The following is a 21,541-nucleotide window of genomic DNA, read 5'->3' as shown; positions in this document are numbered from 1 at the left end:
ATGATGATGTGTCATTCTCCAGCTGCCCCTTAAGCAAGTAAACATGTAGTGTGAAGTAAGGGCATGAAAAGTGCATTGTGTAAAGATACTAAAACTCTTGTCAAAGCCCATTTTGAAATACTCCTTATTGTGATCCCATTCTGTATTCTGGCCGAGTAAGTGCTTTGTAATTCCACCTATAAACTTTCAGGTGCAGGATGGTCCAATCATTACTGTATGTGCTTTGTGGAAAACATTTCTACAGAGTGTCACAGTGAGGGCAAGTGGTCCTTGAGTAGGCAAACAACCTAATGCCTTGCTCCTTTTTTACTAGGAATGAGGATCAGACCAGATTCAAACATCCTAGTCAGATGTTATGTCCCAGTACTCTTTAGCCCTGCCTGAAAGGAGCTGTGCAGGCACGAGGTTGAATGACAAGATTGGTTAGGGTGGAAAAATCCCAATAACTTTATTTCTGCAAGCAGTTCTCTACCCCTGCTGGTTTAACTTAAAATAACAATTTTAAGGCCCAGTAACTAATTTAGTGACATACTGCAGAGAGGGTGACAGGGGGAGATCATTCTAAGAAAGTCATTTCTGCTTTTCCTTTAGCCAAATATCTAGAGACAGCTTTTTTTTATTCATCAGGGGTTCTCCAGATGGTCTCCTTTTTGCCATTCAAGAGATTCCCTGGATTAAAATCAGTTTCCACTTTATAGAAAATCTATTAAAAGGGTACATTGAAGTGGAAAAATCCATTTATTAGCAACCAGCCTCGAAAATGTACAAACAGGAAGTTGTTTGTGCCCCTCGCTGTGCAATGCAATCTATTACTCTCTTCTTCTCTCCTCTCCCCATTCTCCCCTCTCTTCCCCTCCTCCCTGCTTCTCTCTTCTAGAGATGGAATACTATTAACCATGGGCACATGTTTTTTTTAATGTAACATCTGAGTTTTAAAATGTGTAAAGACAACTGAAAAGGCATAACATTGTGTAAGAGTGAAGACATGTCCAGCAGTGGCTCAGTCAGTAGGGGCTTGGCCTCAGAATCGTAGGGTCGCCGGTTCAAGTCCCAAAACAGACTTGAAATATGGAAAGTGGACTGCTACTTTGAGAGGTCCCAGTTCACCTCCTAGGCCCTGCTGTTGTGCCCTTGAGCAAGGCACCGGACACCTCCAATCCCCCCTCCCCATTGCTCCCCAGGCACTGCACAATAGCTGCCCACTGCTCCTAGTACTAGGATGGATTAAATACAGAGGACCAATTTCTGTCAGGGTTGAGGAAACAGGACCCAAGTGCAGTAAATCAAGGGGAAGCAGGTAAGGGTCAAAAACAAAAAGCGAGCTTTATTCATAAACTGTTGACGAAAGCACGAAGCAAGGGGAACACAGGACATGAAAAACACTTAGCTTCAATCATGAAGGGCGACAAGAACAGGCAGGTATCTTGGACAAGATCAGGGAAGAAATGACGACTACCAAACAACAGACAAAAGGGAAACAGGGACTAAATACACATGGGTAATCACAAGACGAGAGACAGCTGGAAGGGGGAGGAGAACCACAGGGGCAACAGGTGAACACTGACACAATCAGGCACAGGAGGGAAACGCAGACAGGAAGTGAAGCTTAACATGACACAAGAGGGAAAACATTTCAAAATAAAACACACCACACAAGGACATGACAGATACGAAACAAGGATCATGACAATTTCACTGTGTGTGCTCTGCTGTGTGCATGTATGTGACAAATAAAGAGGGTTTCATCCTCCGATTCCATTTATCTATGTCACCTACTCACTCAAACTTAATGTGTAAAAAGTATTTAAAGGGCACTTAAAAATAAATAAGCAAAGTGGTGAGGTCTGGAATGAGGTGCCTGTGAAAGGTACTGGGTGTCTTATCATTGTATGCACATGGTGTACCCCTCTTCTAAAGGCAGACGTGAGATCCGATAAATCAATTTTGGAAAAAACAATCATGATGCAAGCTGAACACCGCTACTGAGTTGCAAACAACATGTCCATACAAAAAGATGCACATTCCCTTGATAAGAAAACCAATAGCTTCTGTGGTTTGTTCAGATACAACATCTCAAGGATCAGTAGCAGCCTCTGAAGGCTGAAACATTTATTACACCCATACAAGCTAACATGCAAGGGAGGCTTCACTTCATTACATTTTCTATTCAGTTCTCCCATCTTCAATAAACAGGAACATACTGCACAGAAGGAATAGGCTCAATGCTATTCTTTTGTCCTTCTATAGCTCTGCATTATTTAAACAGCTTGCATGATATGGCAATGCTATGCACATCATAAGCCTGCAGCAGTGTGAATTGTTAGTATTGTACTGAAGAACCATAGTAAAAAAACAACAACATTACTATAGGAATCATTACATCTAGAGTTATCATAAAATCTTGGTGGGGTTTTAAAGTAATCATTGTTTTCTAATAAAAGTGTTACATTTAAAGAAATATTTAAATATTTGACTTGACTTATAAGTACCAGTCCTGCTTTGAAAACATTTTATTGTATACATGATTGTTAGGTCTTGTTAACATAATGTACTATAATTAATAATGTAAAAGTTAGCACGAAGCAGCTAACGTTTATTTTCTCTTGATGTGTGCATACTATTTTACATAACTATCTACAATATTTCATGCAAAAGTAACTTGTGACACCGCTCTGGTTCAAGCATGACTATGTATAGACATCAGTTATAGTACAGTAAATACAGGAGATGACTGCCTACACTGCACTTCATTTTAGATGCTGCAGTATTAGGTGTTTATTAAAATGAACATTTTTAGGTATTTGTGGGACTCTATTCTGAATTGTCTATGTTTTTTCTTCTCTTAACCATGTTGTTCCCAAAACTTTACTTACTTTGAATACCAATGCTCTAAAACCATAGTGCATTAGAGTCCTGCCATTTGCACTAGTTTCAAAGGAATGTTAGTTTGAAGAAACAGTATTGAGCTGACAATTGCTGCCATTTGTTCTATTTATTGTATTTTTCATTTATGCTGCTTAGGCAGAGATTGGCGGTAAAATCAAAAGAAAATGAAAACATTTTTCTGTCCTCCACTTAAAACCTGCTTTGGGAAATGTTTTTAATTAACTATGACTAACACATTTATAGAGGGTGTGTCTTATGGAGTTATTGTCTGAGTGATATAGGAGTAAAAATTTGAAGGCTAAATCCCCCAACTTCCCCGTATCCCACAATCTGTTTCTAATAACTTCATCACTGTATCATAGAGCAGAAACTGCCAATGCAAAACATAAAAATAACTTCATAAAAAACATATTGTATAAAAAATGCATCAAGTTTGCACGATGCTTGTTTTATTGAATGCATTTAGGGGGGATTGTCAGGGCAGATTCGGACTGGAGTACTTAAGGTGAGAATAGGTTCACTCTTTTGCATCCAGACCTCTCTTCTGAACAGGTCTCTTCATCGGTCCTCTTCCTCTTTTTGGACGCGACCTCTACTGTTTTTTTCAGTAGTTCTTATGAAAAAGAAAAGAAGGATTTACATTTTCTTCAACTTATACTAGAAAAATACATGAATTAATGTCAAACATCTCCAAAAATCCATGAGCTATTCTGTGAATGGGTTTATGACATTTTCTGTTATACAAATCATGAAAGAAGAAAGAACGAAGGAAATACTTATAAAATCCACAGTGTGTGCATGCTGCCGTAGCTGTGCTTACTGTTGATGCTGTCCTTCAGGTTCTCATTGAGGTTTCCAGTCTTTTTTGCTGAGGAGCTTCCAAGGAAGAGCACGGCTTTGCTTGATCCCTCTTCCTTTTGAGAAGCGGAGTCTTCTTGGTGTTTTTTTTTACCATCCCTTTTCCTCTTCTTCTCTGCTGTATGTCCAGCAAAAGGGGTATGTTCATTGCTGCTCAGTCGACCATTTTCAGTTTGGCAAGCTGGGACGGATGTGCTGCTCGAGGCCTCGTCTGGAGCGTCATCCTCCTCATCATTAGAGCTCTGACACAATTTAACACTGGAAGAAAAAAAATGAATCATGCAACTTCATCCATCTGTATCAACAGTGGGAAGATTAAAAAAAACTATATCTTAGAACTTACTGTGAGCAGCTTTTTGAGTCGCCAGAAAGGTAACTGATGAATGGATGCTGGAGGATTTGCATAGGTGTGATCCTATCAGCCGCATCCGCCATCAGCATCTTTGTCACCAAATCGAGAAAACTCTCCTGGTCACAGTCACACACTTTGACTTGGTCTGAAGGTTTATCAAACTTCTTTAGGAAGATCAGAATGAAACAAAACTGTAAGAATAGGAGCTCTTTAAAAAAAACAAAAAAAACAATGTTTAATTAAAAAAGCTATTCAATAAATGTCTTTTAAAAGAGATATCCTACCTTGATGAGATCTCTCAGGCTGCAAATCGTCCGCGGGAATAATTTGGTGGAATTTATCACTTCAAGTGGGGTCAATAGACAAGAAGTAGAGAGAGTAAGCTAATTTGTTCAGACTACAGTGACAAACACAAACAAAGACTTACATATTAACACAATTTTACTTTAAATCTCCACACCGGGGGTTCCTCTTCTCTTGATGTTGCATAGAGAAACTCATTTGTGAACATTACAGCATTGAGCAGATGGCTTGGTGGCCAACCAATACCAAGTATGATGTGCCTCAGCTATGGGAACAATACAAGTTTGCATTACACTTCAACATTTGTAAAGTCTTGGGAATTTCTCCCAACGTTCAGGTAAATACAAGTTACAAAATTCATCTTTGGTGATCAGGAAAAATACGTAAGTGTCAATGCAGTGGCAAATGGCTGTTGGCACGAAATGTACCAAGAGATTAAGGCTTATGTTGACAATACTGTTGTGTTTGAGTATAATTCTTACCATGTCATATTCGTCACTGCCAGGGAACAGTATATTGCCGGTCAACATTTCGGCAGCAGTGCAGCCAAGAGACCAAACGTCAATGGCTCCATTGAAGTCATTTCCCAGCAGGATCTCTGGAGATCTTAGAAACACAAGAGAAACCCAAACACATAAATAGGAAGTCAATCCTACATACTGTTTCACTTCTCTGTGAGCTTCTTAAAATGCAATGTTTTGGTGAGATGTAAGCTTGACTAAAAACTTGAGACTTAAGTGTGAAGTATTTCATTCATTAAATATCCTTTGTGATATGCTGTCAGTTACATACCTGTAATATTGGGTCTGCAGGAATGCACCCGTGTGCTGAGCAGAGTTGTTTACGGCCAGGCCAAAGTTGATTACTTTGATTTTGAGTGGCTGGCGAACATGGTCCACCATCATTATGTTCTCTGGCTTTAGATCACCACGTACAATGCCAGTGTCATCCAGGAATTCCAGAGCAATAGCCAACTGAAATCAGGATCATCAGTCAAAATACATTGTAATGCTTTGTTAACTTCAAATTGGATCATTCAGCTACTGTTTTGAACACTCAAATTTTGGTTTTAAGTTGTCTCTGGTTCACTAAAACAAACCTGTTGCACAATGGGCCGGATCTCCTTCAACTTCAGAGACGAAGAGTTTCTCTTCTGAAGGAATTCATGCAGGCTGATGTCTAGCTTCTCAAACTCCATACAGTAACGCTCCTTGTATCGGAAGGAGTCGTTCCATACCACGATTATGAACAAGTGGGAATTTAAGAATTTTAATTGTTTAAGGATTTCCTCCTGTTGTATAAGATGTGAGAGAAAGCTTTGATTTAGTGATAACTTTTTATTTTATTTTATTTTTTTAAAGTGATAAAACCATAGTCTGTGTCCCGCCTCATTTTTTGCATCTTCAATGCTATGCCAGCGCCTGATGACTTTTAAAGCCACATTTTCGTTGATGGCATACTTTCTGCACTGAGCAACCTCCCCAAAGCTGCCTCTCCCCAATAAATACTGCACTTCGTAGGCTGAGGATTTGGAGTACAGCATCGCTCTTTCCTCGACCTGAAAGTTGTCATTCATGGTGCGAGATGAACTCTGATGTCGTTTTCTTACACCTGAAATTAGAGAAGGAAATCGGAGGAATTTACATACATAAAGTCATTTCTTGCCTCTCAAGTTTAACACTCAAATGATGCTAACTGTACTCCTGCCTGTCCTCAATTTAATTAAATATATATTTACTGTGAACATATAACAATAAATAACATTAGAAATGCTATCAACTCACAGAACATTTAAGATGTTTACCCTTTACTCCCACAATTACATTTTCTTGCTTTACTAGATTTTCCCCATACTTCAGTACACAACTATGTATATTATTTATTTACTATCTTTACTTTATGTGGTAAAATACAGCTACAGCAACTGTTACAGTAATAAAAAAGATGAACAATTGGGATGAACAGGATGCAACTGATTCAAAATATCATCTTATTGTTTTTTCCTTCACTGTTTCTTCCAAAAACAATTTGACTATGTCATGTAGAGTTAATGCAATGTGATTATTATGTTTACATTGCAACACGTTTTATTTGGAAAATACAATCAAATTACCAGAAGTCCAAAGTGCACCGGCAGAATCGTTCGGTTCTGAGCCTCAGTGTAAAATAACTGTTACTGGACAAACTGGATTTGAATCTCAGGGTACAGCAAATAGCAGGTAAACAAGCCAAAAGCAAGGTTGAAATGATCAGAAAGTAAGATTCAGGTCACTTGGAATCTCCTCTCTGTGAAAAAAATTGTAAAGTTCCATCATTCTTCTTGAACAGGTGCAACCAAACCCAGCGAAGAAAACTCTAATCGATGAATATACTATGTTTATAGTGTGTATATATTGCCTTCATAGCGGTTATTGTTATCCATTTTTGGATGATAATAACTTAATTAGAGGCTCCAATGGAAGAAGTACTCAGATCTTAAACTTTAGTGAAAGTTGCAACAACTCAGTGTTCAAATACTTAAGGTTTGCTCCCCTCCCATCATCTCGTTTTTCCTTCTTGGCTAGGAGACACTGCGAATACAGTATGTTGCATTCTTGTATAGATGTCTGAAGGCACTATTCACCTTACAAACTCTCCGTCGTGACTTTTATAAAGGTCTGGAGCATCACTGTTTGGTTTGGGGCCTCGGAAATAGACTTAGATCTAAATCCACAAATAAAAAAAAATGTTTTGACCACATCCCATGGCCTCAGCTTAAACTTCATTAACTATGAGATATGAATCATTAAGAGAAAGTTTAATCCATAATCTAATGTCAAATGAGAGAATAGTTTATCACAGGAACCCCCAGTCTTAGTATAGCCAGATTAGCTTTCCCTTACATGATATTCCATTTTCACAATACTTTATCCTGCTGTTAAAACCTTAAGGGCATTCTTAGTTCAGATATTTTACCCATCGAATACACTTTTAATGTTTTGTTATTACACATACACCAAATACCAGTATGAAACAATCAAGATGAGAGCAGAGGAATTGCTAGGTTGAACAACACGCAAATCTTGTAGACATTCATAAGATAAAGGTATTGCATATGGGGAAGTAGAATTGAAGGATGTGATTGCTAAGCTGCAACAATGGAGGTCACCCTTGTTTAAATTCACCAGTGTATGTGGTGATTTTGGGGTTTGATCTAAAGAGGTCTCCTGGTGGACTCTAATTAAACGTTTAGAAGCGCTTTCCTTCCCTGATTCCTCGTGTCTTCCTCCCCCTCTCCCTTGTTCTTCCACCTCTGTGTCCTCTATCCTGACACTGATTAGAAGTGAAGAGACAAATTAATCGGGGGAGCGCTGGGTTGCCAGATTTCTCTGACGGAGGACATCCACAGAATTTTTAAAGGAAATGCAACGTCAACCTCCATCAGTGCTAGAGGGCCAGTGTCTGTGTGTGTTTGTGTGTGTGTGTGTGTGTGTGTGTGTGTGTGTGTGTGTGTGTGTGTGTGTGTGTGTGTGTGTGTGTGTGTGTGTCCAAGTATGTGCAGAAGCAGCACGGGGCCCATGCATAATCACCTTATTATATCCCTGTGAATGAAATAGTGAATTGATCTGATTAGAGGTTGGATGAAAAGAGAAGGAGAGGAGAGAGGCCGGGCACGTAAATCAGCTCCCCTATGAAAAGGCAGGGAAGAGAAGAGGAGGGAGGGAGGGAGGGAGGGAGGGGAGGAAAAAGAGTGGGACAAGGGAGGAGGAAGGAAGAACAAGTAGAGCATAAGTAATGGAAGATGAAGAGAATGGAGGCTAAAAGAGGAGACAAAATATGTTATAACAACAAGATTAGAATTTCAGGTGTACTAAATCTCATGCACATTTTTTAGTACTAGACATTGGTGGGTATTCTCTGTCTTCATATCTGTAGTTTAGTTATTTCCAACTTGTTCACCAAAACAGCAACCAACATCAAGCAGTTTCTGACTGAGTCACTTGAATACCATTAAGTTAAAGGCGTTTGCGTTTTTGTAATAGAACTGTTATTGTCTAAAGTTCCATTTAATGAGCAATCTTTGATACAACGGAACACAATAAAATGAAATCGGAAAGGCAGAGCTGGGAATATTATCTCATTGTGTCTTAATTTGTGTCCATGTAATTGTTCAGCTCTAGCAGTAGCTTTTCTACAATGAGGAACACTGGCTGTAACCTGGAAATGAACTGTTATTTTTCACCTTCTTAACATCTTAGCCCGTCCAGTTTTCCCTCTGAAAACTCTCGATGCACCTCAGTCAAGTGTGCTCGCACACCTACAACACACATCACCCAGTCAGCAATTCCCTGGGAGGCACGGCAGTAGATCTTAATTAGAGTCAATCAAAAAGAAGCGTACAGCCTGTTACTTCCTACCAGCCAGTCAGTTAGTCCATCTGGCCATACTAAAGGCTTCTGTGCTTGGCTAACTCTCTCACAACAGCCAATAGATCACTTTTATTTATGGGGAATAACTTGAATGCATTTTCTGGCAGCATATTGAACACACACATGAGTTCTTTACACCACACTTATCCCAGGGTATGAGTGTGACTTAAGGAAGCAGCCAATAACATTTTCCTCTCATAGCTGCCTTTTTTCTCTAAATCTTTTCATCCATCAACCTTTTTATATGTATTCCACATTGGTCTCTCTCTGTCTGAAGTCCGCTACCTGCCCTTCTCCATCCCATTTTGCCTCCTTCCAGCGTTCCCCCCCCTAAATAATTGCCTTCCCTACTGACTCATTGTGCACTCATTTATCTACCGTCTCCCTGTTTCTGATTAATACCCTGCAAATCAGGTTTTTCCATCCTTTTGTACCCACTTCTTACTCCCCGTTTTTGCTGTTTGTTTAAAAAAACAGATGCAGACAATACTTCAATATAATTTTTTTGAGAAGGACATAATCTGCCTGATCTGATGGGCACCGGGACTTGAAAGCTCAAGTGTATTGAAACATTAAACTACAAGTAAAAAAATCATATTTGTAATATTATGCTCCATATGAATGGCAGGCGACAATGCCAGCTCTGAGGCTAATAAATATCTGTTACCATGGACACCATCAGTGATGCCTATATAAATGCACAGCCAACATGGTGTTGTATTAGACAAATGACCCTTAATAATGAGGAAAATGTGATTTTTATTTCATTCTGATAGCATTAAGTCAATTAAATAATGGTCAAAATATATAATCTTTAGTTTACAAGTCTTGAATGTGAGTTTTTTTGAGAGCTACTAGTCTTACTTTGTCCTTTTGTCACACTTCAAGGTCGGAATTGTGCTGACATTGGCTTTGTCCATGATGCAGCTCAGCAGCCTGAAGAATGACAAGAGTTAGGCTGAAAATACCAGAAGGTCCTTGCAGAAGCATCTAGACTCTAAAGAAAAAGAGACAAATGAGACCTTTCAGTACAAATTGCACAAAAAAGTTTCTGAATGTTAAATGGACACCAATGAGGATCATACAACACTGATGTAATGTCATATTTTGGTTATCTGATGTACAAAGAGACATTTGAAGGTTCAGTTTGACGTTGATTTGCTTTGGGTTTCCCTTTTTCACAAAAAAATGATAGTAATCAAAAATATGATAATCATGGTGGTATCTCACATCACTCAGTTGTCAGATGAAAGTGCTTTAGCTGCAAGTCATCAGTTTTTGTTAAAAATGACTGAGAAGAACTATCTCATCTCTACCCATATTATCGGATCATCTCATCATCAATCACATTGAATAAGCCTTTCTGAATCCTCCATAAAGTCTCTCCCTTGTTTGCGCTCAATGAGCCACAGTCTCATACATCACAGTAGGCAAGGTGACTGAGCTGCAGTGTGTGTCATGAATGATCACACTGAATCAGCACACAAGACATGCAAAGAGAAGAGGAAACAAATGCATGCACAACTTTCCCGATTTGTTATGCACCTTCCCACATTCATTATACATGTAGTAAACACATTTATTTTCTTAACTTCCTTTTTTTGTGTTAAGCTTTGCCATGACAATTCTTAAGGGGAGAAAGTGTGAACAAAGAAAGCTCTCTTGTGTGCAAAGGGAAAGGAGATCTGACTTGAGGGGGGAACAATTAGAAAAAGAGAGAAAAAGACCCAAAAAAACACTGAAAGGTTAAAAATCGATTCTAGCATCAAGAAGTCCATTTAATCAAACTCCTCAAGCAATGAAAGCGTGTTATGCAGACTCCTTGCTCGATACACCACATTAATATTGTCCCAAACTTTACCCATTTATCACAAGCGTTGTGGAAGTCTGATCCTCAGTAACAACGCTGTGTGCTGTCTGACTTTGTGTGACAATCTGGCATTTTCTCCTTCTTGGAAACAGCAAGTATATACAGAATATCATCAGCACCATGTGCTACCATACAGCAGAGGGACAGAAATGTACATTTTGTCCGTGGTTGTTGTGTGTTTGTGGTGTGGGGTCACTGATAAAACTTTTTTTGAAATGTCACAGATTCTGGCTAGCTGAAGATAAGACCAACAGTGAGGCTCTGTGTCTGAAAAGTTAATTGGATGAAAAATATAATTTGAATTGTTCTGAATGTAGGAAGCATTTCTGTTTGTGTTTGTGTGTGTAAGAGAGAGGGTTTGTACATTCACCACCCATTCATGAATAAAGATGTGCTTGTGTGCAGCAGCTGCTGTGCACATGGTCTGTTGTCAGATTGGTTTCTCTCTAATTAGAATCCATTTGAACACCACTGCTCACATTTCAACTAGGTTTCATCTGATCATATCTCTGGATTTGCCTGCCGGTAATTCTGTTGGTAAAATGGAAGTGATATTCATTCTCTTTCATGGCATATCAAAGCATTAGCATCTCTGTAGAAGGACAAACACGAGAGTATATAGTGTGGCACAGTGAATGAAGATTAACCATTATGTATCAAGTTTTTTCATGTTCACTTTATTTTTAAATAAAAGAAAGTATAAAATGGAAAAAGTAAAAACCACAGAATGCAATGAGCCAAATAGAGTTGCATTTAATTATTTTATTGTCATTATACAGGTACAACAAAAGAAAAGAAAAACATTCCTGTCAGCATATCAACATATCAACAAGCAATAAAATACAAAAAATGAAAAACATATATTTATGTACAGTATACAGCATATGTGTCTATAAAGTTAAGAGAAAATTATATACAAACATACATACGATAAGGTCATCTCTAGGCTCACTATTCAGTCGGGTTCTGACAAATTTGAGCTATTTGTAAGAAAAGTCATGGTCTTGAAAGGGATCAGGAGTCCTTTGAGTTGGTTTGGGAATCTGATGGCGATTCATGGACACCTGCATTTGGAGGTTTTTCGATCACATGCAACTGACCATGGGGGCCAAGGAGGTAACAGCAGCGCTAGAAGTACAATAACAAAATGTAAACAAACGTCAGAGGCTTTAATACAACCCCTAAAACTTGTATAAGCAATTTGTGCAATTATATGGTTGTCCCATTTTGCAATTCACATCGATGTAACAGGTAGCTCAGCTTTGATAGAGATGTTTTTTGCTGGGTCATCATCTTTAAATATATTATAATCACCAAGCCAATGTTTTCCATTCTAAAATATCACAACAAATTGGATTCATTTCGGACGTTTTTTTTCTGTCACTGAAATAAGGCAATCATACAGTAGATTCTTGGCAAACACTTTTTCCGAACATTAGACAAAAGAAAAACAAACCCTTATTGATCAAAAGAGTTCATTTTGCACCTGCTTTTGGGCAGGAAAAGTTTCTGCTCTCCTCGTCATTGGTGATTGTTTGTATCATCCTGCCAACTTGCTGTATCTTCAATTTAAATGGAAATGAGACGCTGGTCCTTATAGATCGAGGATCAGGTGCTTCATCAGCCGCTCTTCTCACTCTGTATGTGTGTGTGTATGTGTGAGGGTTTGTGAATTCTCAAACATTTCATTTTTCAAAGAGGTTTTTAATTTAAGACTTGTTTTTTATATCTTATTGTAGCTATTATTTGACGTTTGTTGAAAAACTGTGTTGCCTCCAAATTCCTACTTCCCCACAGCTGCCAGTGGAACCCCTATGTAAGCTGCGTAACGTAACCAATCACAGTGGCTACGTGTGAGGTGGCAACAGCAATCGTTCAAACCGGAAACTTCGCACACAAATATAGCACTCTTTCAAGCTGGCTAGAACAACAGCTTATGACTAAGTCGAGGTAAAGTTAAAAAAAAGTCTGATTTATACCCCAAGACGTAGATCAAGGTTCTGGTTGAGGTTAGACACGGTTGTGTGGTTTATTAAGTTTGAAGTCGAAGGCCAAATGGCATGTCATCCATAGCATAAAAACTAAACAGAGAGTTGGGGTACAGGGATAATCTGTACATGTATGAGAGATGGTGTTCAGAATTCGATCCAGTAGTCTTGGGGTTATATAAACCTCCCCTCAATTCCCTCAAGTCACCACAATATCAATCATTAAAACTTTAGGGTTATCGTGTGGTTTAAAGTTCAGGTTAGAGTTACTGTTAGACCTGTAGTGGTTATATTGTCACCATGGAAATGAATGTAAACCAATGCAATGTCCTTTAAGTGATGGAAGCAAGGTGTGTGTGTGTGTGGGCATGGGCTAGTTGTACAATACAATTTTTCTCTGGCCAGTGTGTGCAGGTGTGTGAGTGTGAATCTGGGCATCTGTGCATTCATGTGTGTGAAATGAAGAGTTATTGAAGTGACTGTATTTATTCCTGCTTGCATCACTAACCGCTCCCATAATATCAGTGGCAATGTCCCAGGTCATCTCCCATCATATCTTGTCCTCTCCTTTTCGAGCTTATCACTTAAACAAAGTTAAGATAAACCAGATTTCCTTACAGCATAGGACATTCCTTCAACCCTCTTAAAGATTACCATCTACTGAAATTTGACTATTTTTCAGGATTCAAATAGTTTTTTTCCCATTGCATTTCAGGGAAAAATGTATGATTTCTCACAGCAGTGTCACCACCCTTAACAGACTGCAGTATATCTGTTCACAAGAACACTCCCCATTTCTCCCAGGTGGAGCATGAGGTAAAATAAACACAGATGGAGTTTTCCTGCCACAGGGAGCACCCGGAGAGAAACATGGTGGCTGTGAAGAGGAACATGATGAAAAACAAGTTGAGACTCACCGAATGTCATCCTCTTGGCACTGTGTAGGCTGCAGTGGAAAGCTCTTCTCGATATGCGAATGAAAATAAATGTATTCAGTTTCAATGCATTCAATTATTTAACATTTCACTGCTGTACATGTTCACTTTTCTCGACTTGTAAGGATAATTAATTATAAAGGTTTTAAGATACTGACAAGATTTGAACGAAGGTCATTCAAGGTTTTCTTCAAACAAACCAACACACACACACACCAAAAGACATAGCGTTGAAGAGAAAGACAATAATCATTATAATGGACCACACTGATGAGGAGTGTGTAGTCTGCCATCTTTCCAGTCAATATTTGCTGTGTGAAGCTCTTTTAAGAAAACATGGCATGGATTTAGCTCATTAATTTTACTTTGAATAAAATACACTGCTGTGAAGGTACATTAGTGACAATCTTCTTCCTCCTGATGTCTCTGCTGATGGCGGCCACTTCGATGTATTCATCGTTGCTATTCAGTTTAGTTCTGTTGGTCGGGACATAATTCAACAGGATAATTATACTTTAAAAAACAAGTACACAAACGCTAATGCAAAAAAATGATAGGCCATCTTTGTTTTTGTCAGTCACCTCCCACTGCAGCCCTCTTCACCTCCCTGAGAGAGTCTGTTGGCTGGATCAACAGAAATACTGTGCTGTCCCTCAGCGGAGCTATAAGGGATGAATGCATCAGTCAGCTGCTGATACTGTGTATGCAACATTTAAATATGAAAAAAACATGTTTTTGAACAACACATTTCAGAAATAGTTTAAGTTTACTTTAGTGTGCCTGACACACCACAAGTTACCACTAACTCATGCTTTGTTGTTAAACCGGAGCAGTGAGCTGCTCTCCAAAAACTTTTTATTCATTTAACCACTGCATGAAATACAAGAAGAGGCACTGGGATTGCATATGAGATTAGTCTGAGAGACTAAAGGCAGAGATATACTCAAAAAGAACCTGTTCAAACTACTTGTTCACTCACAACGTTAGAATGCTAAAATGTGTTAATAGCTTTTCCAAATGGCTACACTGGATGTCAAGTTGAAGGGCTGTTGGAGAGGTGAAGGGTTAAGATGTGCATCTGACAAGCAGTTGTGTTGGAGTATACAGCACCCGGTGGAGATGTCTGTTATCCCAAATGTAATACCTCACTGACCAAACTGTGTAGGTTTTTGCCAAACTTACAATCCAGCCTGTGCTATCAGATGAGATAAACAATTGCCCTAAATAACTTTTCTTTAAAATCATTTATTTAACAGATACATTTTCACATTTTCAAACATTGTTGCCTTCATTATCACAGAACAAAAAATACATAACATTTGGGGTCACGTTCAGGGCTAGTATAGTGCTACATTCAAATAGTATACTTCTATCCCAGCAATGTTACAGCCTTATTTCCTTTTTTGTTTTTTGGATTAGAATATATTTGGTTGTTTAAACTACTCCAAACGTTTGGATATTTGAGAACAAACATTTTATTTTTAAATTAGCCCAGTTATTGTGCATCTCCAAGCTAGGATAAAAAAAGAGTATAACCAAACGAAATCAAATCAATAACAGCCATTGTGTCAGAGAAGCCAGGATCAATGTGTTACACCACAGGGAAGTTGTTTATTTAAAGAAATAATTAACTGTGCAGGCATTTCTTCTCTAGAAAGTTGAAATGGTTTATACACTATATGTCTGATACATTAATTGCAGTCCATACATTTAAAGTAAAAATAAAATCATGTAGAATTCTTTCTTTCAGTTGTCAGGGTTTGGGATAACAGGACCCAAGTGCAGTAAAATGAACGGGAGGCAGGTATGGGTCTAAACAAAAGGTGAGCTTTATTTAAATTAAAGCTGTACATTCAACCAAAAAATAACCACACCAACACTAACCAGGGGATACAGGGACACTGGGAACAGGAGCAGACAGACGAACGGGCAGGAACTGGCAGGTAACATGTACAACATCAGGGAAGAAATGACGACGACCGAACAAGAGACAAAAGGGGAACCAAGACTAAATACACAAGGTTAATCACCAAACAACACACAGCTGGAGAGGGGAGGAGAAACACAGGGGCAACAGGTGAACACAATGACACAAGAGGGGAAAACCTTTAAAATAAAACACACAACACAAAGACATGACAGACATGAAACCAGGATCATGACAATAGTCCCACATTCACAGTCTCATGCATAACACAAAACATCTACTGATCACTTCTTATTAGCTTTGGTCTATAAATAAGACTTACTGTATCTGTCTGCATATGCCACTCTGTGGTAACACCGCAATGTGCAAGTGACTAACTGCAAATGAAGCACTTGATCTAATTTTGGATTGTAGCCCATGGTGAGGATGAAAATATCAAACCTGAAGAAGTGGTGGAAGAGGAAGCCTGCTGAGAGGTGGAGGACAGTTCTGAAGGAATCAACCGATGAAAGGATGCATTTATATCGAGAGATAGCTGCTTTTCTTTGTAAAAATAACACATTGGGGTTATGGACAGTTGTTCAGGCATTGGAACCTGTTTTCATGGCATCATCTACGGTAGGTTGTAAGGAAATTGTGACAGCCATTTCCCACCATTACTGACAATTGTGCACCAACTATTAACTGATTATTTGCTAAAACAATCATCAGGTCAATTAATAACAACAAATTATTTTTTAACTGCAGCCCTAGCATTCCAAAGCCTGTAAAATACTTAAAAAGCAGTATTGTAAAATCTCCTCAAAATAAGAATGAAATGATAATGTTGAAGATCCTATAATAACATGATTAAAGTTGACTTTTAAAAAATGGTTTATAATTGATACCTTATTTCTCAAGAAAGAGCTCTGCAATGAGATGGTGCTAAGATAGTTTCCAATTGTTAAAATCACAAAGAAAGTATTTATGCTTGTGACGATTAGCACACACACATACACCAAATGTGTATTTCTTAACCATGTTAACCTGATGAATACCATGTGAATCAATCAATAATGGGTAGGCCTATAGGTGTTTTCACTTTGCCACAGACACAGGATGGGTTAAATTACGTCTGCTGTATGAAAAAAAAGAAAACCCTGCAGCTCATCGGTTGATTTCACAATCACAGTGAGGCTTTATTTATTAGAGCTGTCACTTCCCGTGTCATGTGCTGCGGTTACCCACGGGGACCCACGGCGGTGTGGAGGTCGAGCCACCGAAGCTGTGTCCCCTCCCATAGGCGTCCCCTGTCGCCGTGCGCGGCCACACCTGCATTAAACGGGGAAAGTCCGTCCGACAGCGCGTCAAAGCGACTGAAAGGCTTCGGAGGAGCTGAGGTAGGAAGCACATTACTGCTCTCATCGCATGACTCTGACTGGACACTTTGATCCGAAAAGGTTAAAGCCATGAATTCCTAAAATGATTGGTGGTAGCGATACTTTGTACAGGACGCGGGGTGGGAAATAAGGATTAAAACAACAAATCGACCGGCCAGATTCGCAAAAGAAGAAACCGAGTGCTGCGCGCAGGTAAGATAGGCTTCTGATCAACTAAATACATACAGACAGGAACCACCCCATTACAACTTTTTTCTCATTAAACACCATTTGTGTTATTTTGTATTTAAATGTTTGTGTGGGTAGGTTGTAAGGTGCAAAATGATCAACGTTTCCTTTATTCCCAATGAAAATAACAATGGACAGTATCACATTTTAATGTAAAGTTTACGCCTTTTTGAAAGAAGTCACGCAGCCTATATTTGGAAATAGATAAGGAGTCTACTAAACTTATTATCATGTGCTGGCTGCAATACAAATGTTATCAGACGTTACTGTGACATAATATACTTTTAAAACCTTTTCATTACCTACCCAGTATGTGATGGTTCCTTACTGTTCTTCTATCTTCTATATTTATAGGCAAACTGTAACATCTTTTTCTTATTTTATAACAGACTGATCCTTTATTGTTCATGTTCTATAATCAGTTTTATTTTTACCTATGTCCTACTCCATCAACTTCAACGTCATTCAAAGTTTCGAGATGAAAAGCACACTTTGCTGTTTGTTAAGACTTGCTAGAAGGCTCATACAATAAATAGGCAATTGATAATATTGTCACACAAAAGCCCTATTTTACTCGCTGATCATTCACCGTGTAATATTCTTCGCTGCAACTGAATGATACATCTTTATAAAGTAATACATAAGCAGAGAAGACTGTAGAGTGTCAAACACATAATCCTAATGTATTTAATTGTGACTTCTGAGGGAGTGTTATGAATTATAGGAATCATTGTGGAGCGTTTACCTTGCAGTGTAGCAGCAATGTGTCTGTTGGGCTTTGCCGATCAAATGAGGAAGTAAAACATGTTGACATTGTATTACACCCTAACCTTTGCACCGGTGGCATTGCCGACACAGTTGTCAAGTTCACATAATAATGTGTAGCACTGTAGATGATCAATTCATAGAGTTTCTGTCATGAGCTCTGAGGACAGTTTAGCTGCCTTGTGGAAAATTCATAAACTACGGAGAGAGGAAGTTCTGTAGATGTTGTATACATGTTATCGCCATTGAAATGGATCATATGCGTTCCATGCATGACCTCCTGTGCCACTTTGCTCATATTGATTTATTGTAATTAATCTAAAGACCACAGATGAATCATGTCAGGTGTATGTAGTCATTCTATAGCAGCATAAAATATATTTTACAAATCTAAAACTAATAGCAATTACAAGAAAACTTTCAATTCATGTTGATTTTGTGGACCATAAGATTTTGATCTTGACAGATTACCATTCTATGATGAGTGCCAATTCAGGATTGTTTTTTTTAAAACACTTTTAAATACTCTATAGTTGTTGAGCACATACCATGGTTAACTCTTGTTTTGGCACATGCCTATACCATTAAAGCTTTTGTTTTGGTCAATAATCAAATTGTTTTCTATACTAATCCCGTAGTATAATGTAATTGTAATACAATTCTCTAAAGAAAAAAAAAAAATCTTCCTGCTTTCTTTAACATTCTTCTATGTCTAACATAATACGTACTCCATTTTACAATATGCTTCAGTATTAAATGAGGACTGTTTCATAACTAGATACAATCTTGATTCAGTAACTTTAAAAAAGAAGTCAGGCCCAACATGTGATACACCTCATTTGAAAAAAACCCTGGAAACCCTGAGAGGGGTGTGTGTGTGTGTGTGTGTGTGTGTGTGTGTGTGTGTGTGTGTGTGTGTGTGTGTGTGTGTGTGTGTGTGTGTGTGTGTGTGTGTGTGTGTGTGTGTGTGTGTGTGTGTTTGCACGCGCGTTCTTGCGGGCGTGCGTGCGTGTGTGAAATGGATGCCAGACAGAATTTTAAATATCCCGGGGCATTTTGTTTCACTGTCAGCAAATACAAAGTCCGGCATGTGGTGTGTTGTCAATAGCAGCTGAACTACGTGTCCACCTCTGTCTGTACACATAAAATGTTTCTACCCATAAGCATAATCAATTCAAATCAACCAATTCAATATACTGACAGTTGTCGAAGGATACATAGACATTGTTGAGCACCTCTCTAAAAGTGCTAATCATAACTTCAAGCTGTTTTGATCAAAATCATTAACTCACTTTGTGTGGCTCCTCTTTGCTGCTAACTACTACTATTAGCATGAGAACCAAGTGGCCTCAACTGAGGCTGATGTGATGGGAAAGTTCTAGATCTTTAGATTGGGAAGATTTATCTTAGCCAGGGCTAGTTGCTAAGCTATAATGTTAATTACTGAACGTTAGAGGGGCTGGTAGGCTGATTCCCCCTGTTTCCAGTTGTTATGCTAAGCTTATCTTATTGGTCTTGTCAAAAAAGCAAATTATTCTATTTCCCCAAAGGTCACAAAAAGTATTAAAATGTTTCCTGTAGGGAAGAGGAATAGGGGATTAGCATGGTCAGTATGCGTCATTCGGAACATGAATGTCTACAAAATGTAAAGACAACATATCTATCAGCAGTTTCTCGATCTAAGTCATAGGCTTCTGCTGCAGTGAAGAGATGTCACTTAGTCAACAAATAAGATAGACAGCCAGACATTGAGCCAGCCATCTCATTTATTACAATCATTATGGCTGCACAGCCAATATCAAATTAGAATATGCCGAATATCACCTCTGAACCCACTAGAGGAAGGTAGATAGGTTAGAAAAACAAAGACTGAAGAAAAAGAGAAGTGAAGGCAGCCTCTTTCCCATCGTCAGCAGGACTGAAGCAGAAGGGGACCAGCATGTTAATTGATGATTTGATTAGGGTTTTAATATTGCAGCTGTGCACGACAGAAGAGAGCAACTGGCTGCCCAGAGGTTTCTCTTTTCTTTTTTTATATAATCAACAGTCACTCCTTCGATTCAGAGACAGACACAGCTTAGTCAAAATGCAAAACATTCAGATCATTTCGTCCAATTTTGCAAGCAATTTTAAGCCATTTTTTGTTGAGGCCCAGCATTTAGGATCCCCATTTGCTCTTCCTCTATAAAAGGGCTGAATTGTTCCCAAACCATGTGCCCAGCACCAGGCTAGACAACATCTTGTCAACCGTTTACTGATAGGAGGACGCTCCATTTAAAAAGAGGGGAAATGCCATATGCCGAATTACAGAACAGATTGAAAATGTCTTATTGCTGTGCACTTTTATGAATCATGTTTTTGCGAGAAATTACTTTGATCAGAAAGGATGAAATAAACCAAATGAGAGAAGCTACAGTGTTAAGAGGGAGCTATTTAAACAGGAGGGGTCTGTTTAAAGAAAAATGTAAATGACCGTTAAGGAACAAAAGTGTACAACCAAGCTGGTGAGCATGTTAACTTGATCACGATGACAATGCTGGGGCAGGTATACTGCTTGCAGAAATAAACATTTTAGTTTAATGTGTTATCATGCAAACATCTCGCTATTGCCTGCAAAAAACACCTTATGCTTATGGGAATGGAATTTGTTTAAATTAATGTATAAAGCATTTAATAATTGTAACCTATGGCACTTGGTGAATCAACGGATCACAAGATTGAAGTTAATTATCCCCTAGTTGTCCAAAACCACAGTAGTGTTTAAAGACAAGTCAGAGAGTCATCAGTTGTTTGGCTACATCCTCTGTAGACTTTATATATTTTCACAAAAGGTTGTACCAAGCAATCAAGTATATGTTTACATTATTTAGTTAAGACTTTTGTACGCTAGTGGCAGAAGATTGATCTGCAGATCATGATAGTCAACAGGAATTATACTCTGGATGCCTGCATAAAAATATAATGGCAATCCATCCAACATATTTTGAATGATAACACCATAGATCAAAGTGGTAGACAGACCAATATTGACATTTGTAAAGCCATCCTGCCAAATCCAATTGGCAATAATTATGATTGGGCATGTACTTAAGACAATACAATCTGTTTCTAGAGATCAAGCATTTCTGACATGCAGTTGCTGTCAGAGGGATATAGGTTGTTAGTCATTGGCAGAACAAGGGAGGACTTAGTAGATCCGCCCTGCTAAGGTGAACAATAGGGCCGAGTATACAGTGCAGTATGTGCAGCTGATGTGAAGGTCACTGTTTTTCTCTTTCTATCTTAGGTTTTCCATTGTGATCCTGACAGTGCAAAGACAGTCACACTGACTCGGCTATTGTCTCGCATTGTTTCCGGACAGAGTGAGGCTCCCTGGGTGCCTCTGCTGTCCAGTGTGACTGTAGAGAAGAAAGAAAGCTCAGCTTGTCTGAAAATTCCTATTCAGCATCAATTCCCTTTGCCAGCCACATTTGCAACCCCAAGAACAACAGTGAAGTCTCAGCACTATCTCTACCCCCAAGCCATCCCTCCATCCTCAGCCCCGTCTACTCTAACCCCCTTATCCCTATCCCAGTCCCTCAGCCCCTTCCCTCTCTCCAAGACCGGCTACAGCCTCAGCCTTTGCCCCACTCAGAGTCCCA

The 21,541-nt window shown here is 38.8% G+C and overlaps 1 protein-coding gene and 1 long non-coding RNA gene across 7 annotated transcripts in view; one reads left to right on the top strand and one right to left on the bottom strand.

The window, feature by feature from the left end:
• Positions 1-11,498: 11,498 nt before the first annotated feature.
• On the bottom strand, positions 11,499-17,916 carry LOC134870125 (uncharacterized). Of its 2 annotated transcripts, XR_010166502.1 has the most exons (5): positions 17,881-17,916; positions 15,970-16,017; positions 14,183-14,263; positions 13,584-14,078; positions 11,499-11,806 (listed from the first exon to the last, which is right to left on the bottom strand). It is a non-coding gene; the product is annotated as an uncharacterized LOC134870125 (long non-coding RNA). The 2 variants fall into 2 exon arrangements; XR_010166501.1 differs by lacking the exons at positions 15,970-16,017; positions 17,881-17,916 and adding an exon at positions 15,486-15,956 and having other exon boundaries at positions 11,502-11,806.
• Positions 16,714-21,541, top strand: part of LOC134870122 (transmembrane protein 125) — an 11,905-nt gene continuing 7,077 nt past the window's right edge. Inside the window, exons 1-2 of one of the 5 annotated variants that reach the window (XM_063892158.1) lie at positions 16,714-16,907; positions 21,187-21,541. The exon at positions 21,187-21,541 is cut by the window's right edge and continues 607 nt beyond it. In XM_063892158.1, the coding sequence (XP_063748228.1) occupies positions 16,737-16,907; positions 21,187-21,541 (526 nt within the window). In that variant the 5' untranslated portion in view covers positions 16,714-16,736. Of the gene's footprint in view, positions 17,100-21,186 lie in introns of all 5 variants that reach the window. The other 4 variants (XM_063892154.1, XM_063892156.1, XM_063892155.1 and 1 more) reach the window with 4 other exon arrangements.

The sequence above is a fragment of the Eleginops maclovinus genome, chromosome 9 (genome assembly GCF_036324505.1).
Source record: "Eleginops maclovinus isolate JMC-PN-2008 ecotype Puerto Natales chromosome 9, JC_Emac_rtc_rv5, whole genome shotgun sequence".
Classification (NCBI taxonomy): Eukaryota; Metazoa; Chordata; class Actinopteri; order Perciformes; family Eleginopidae; genus Eleginops; species Eleginops maclovinus.
This window is presented reverse-complemented; position numbering and strand designations above follow the sequence as displayed.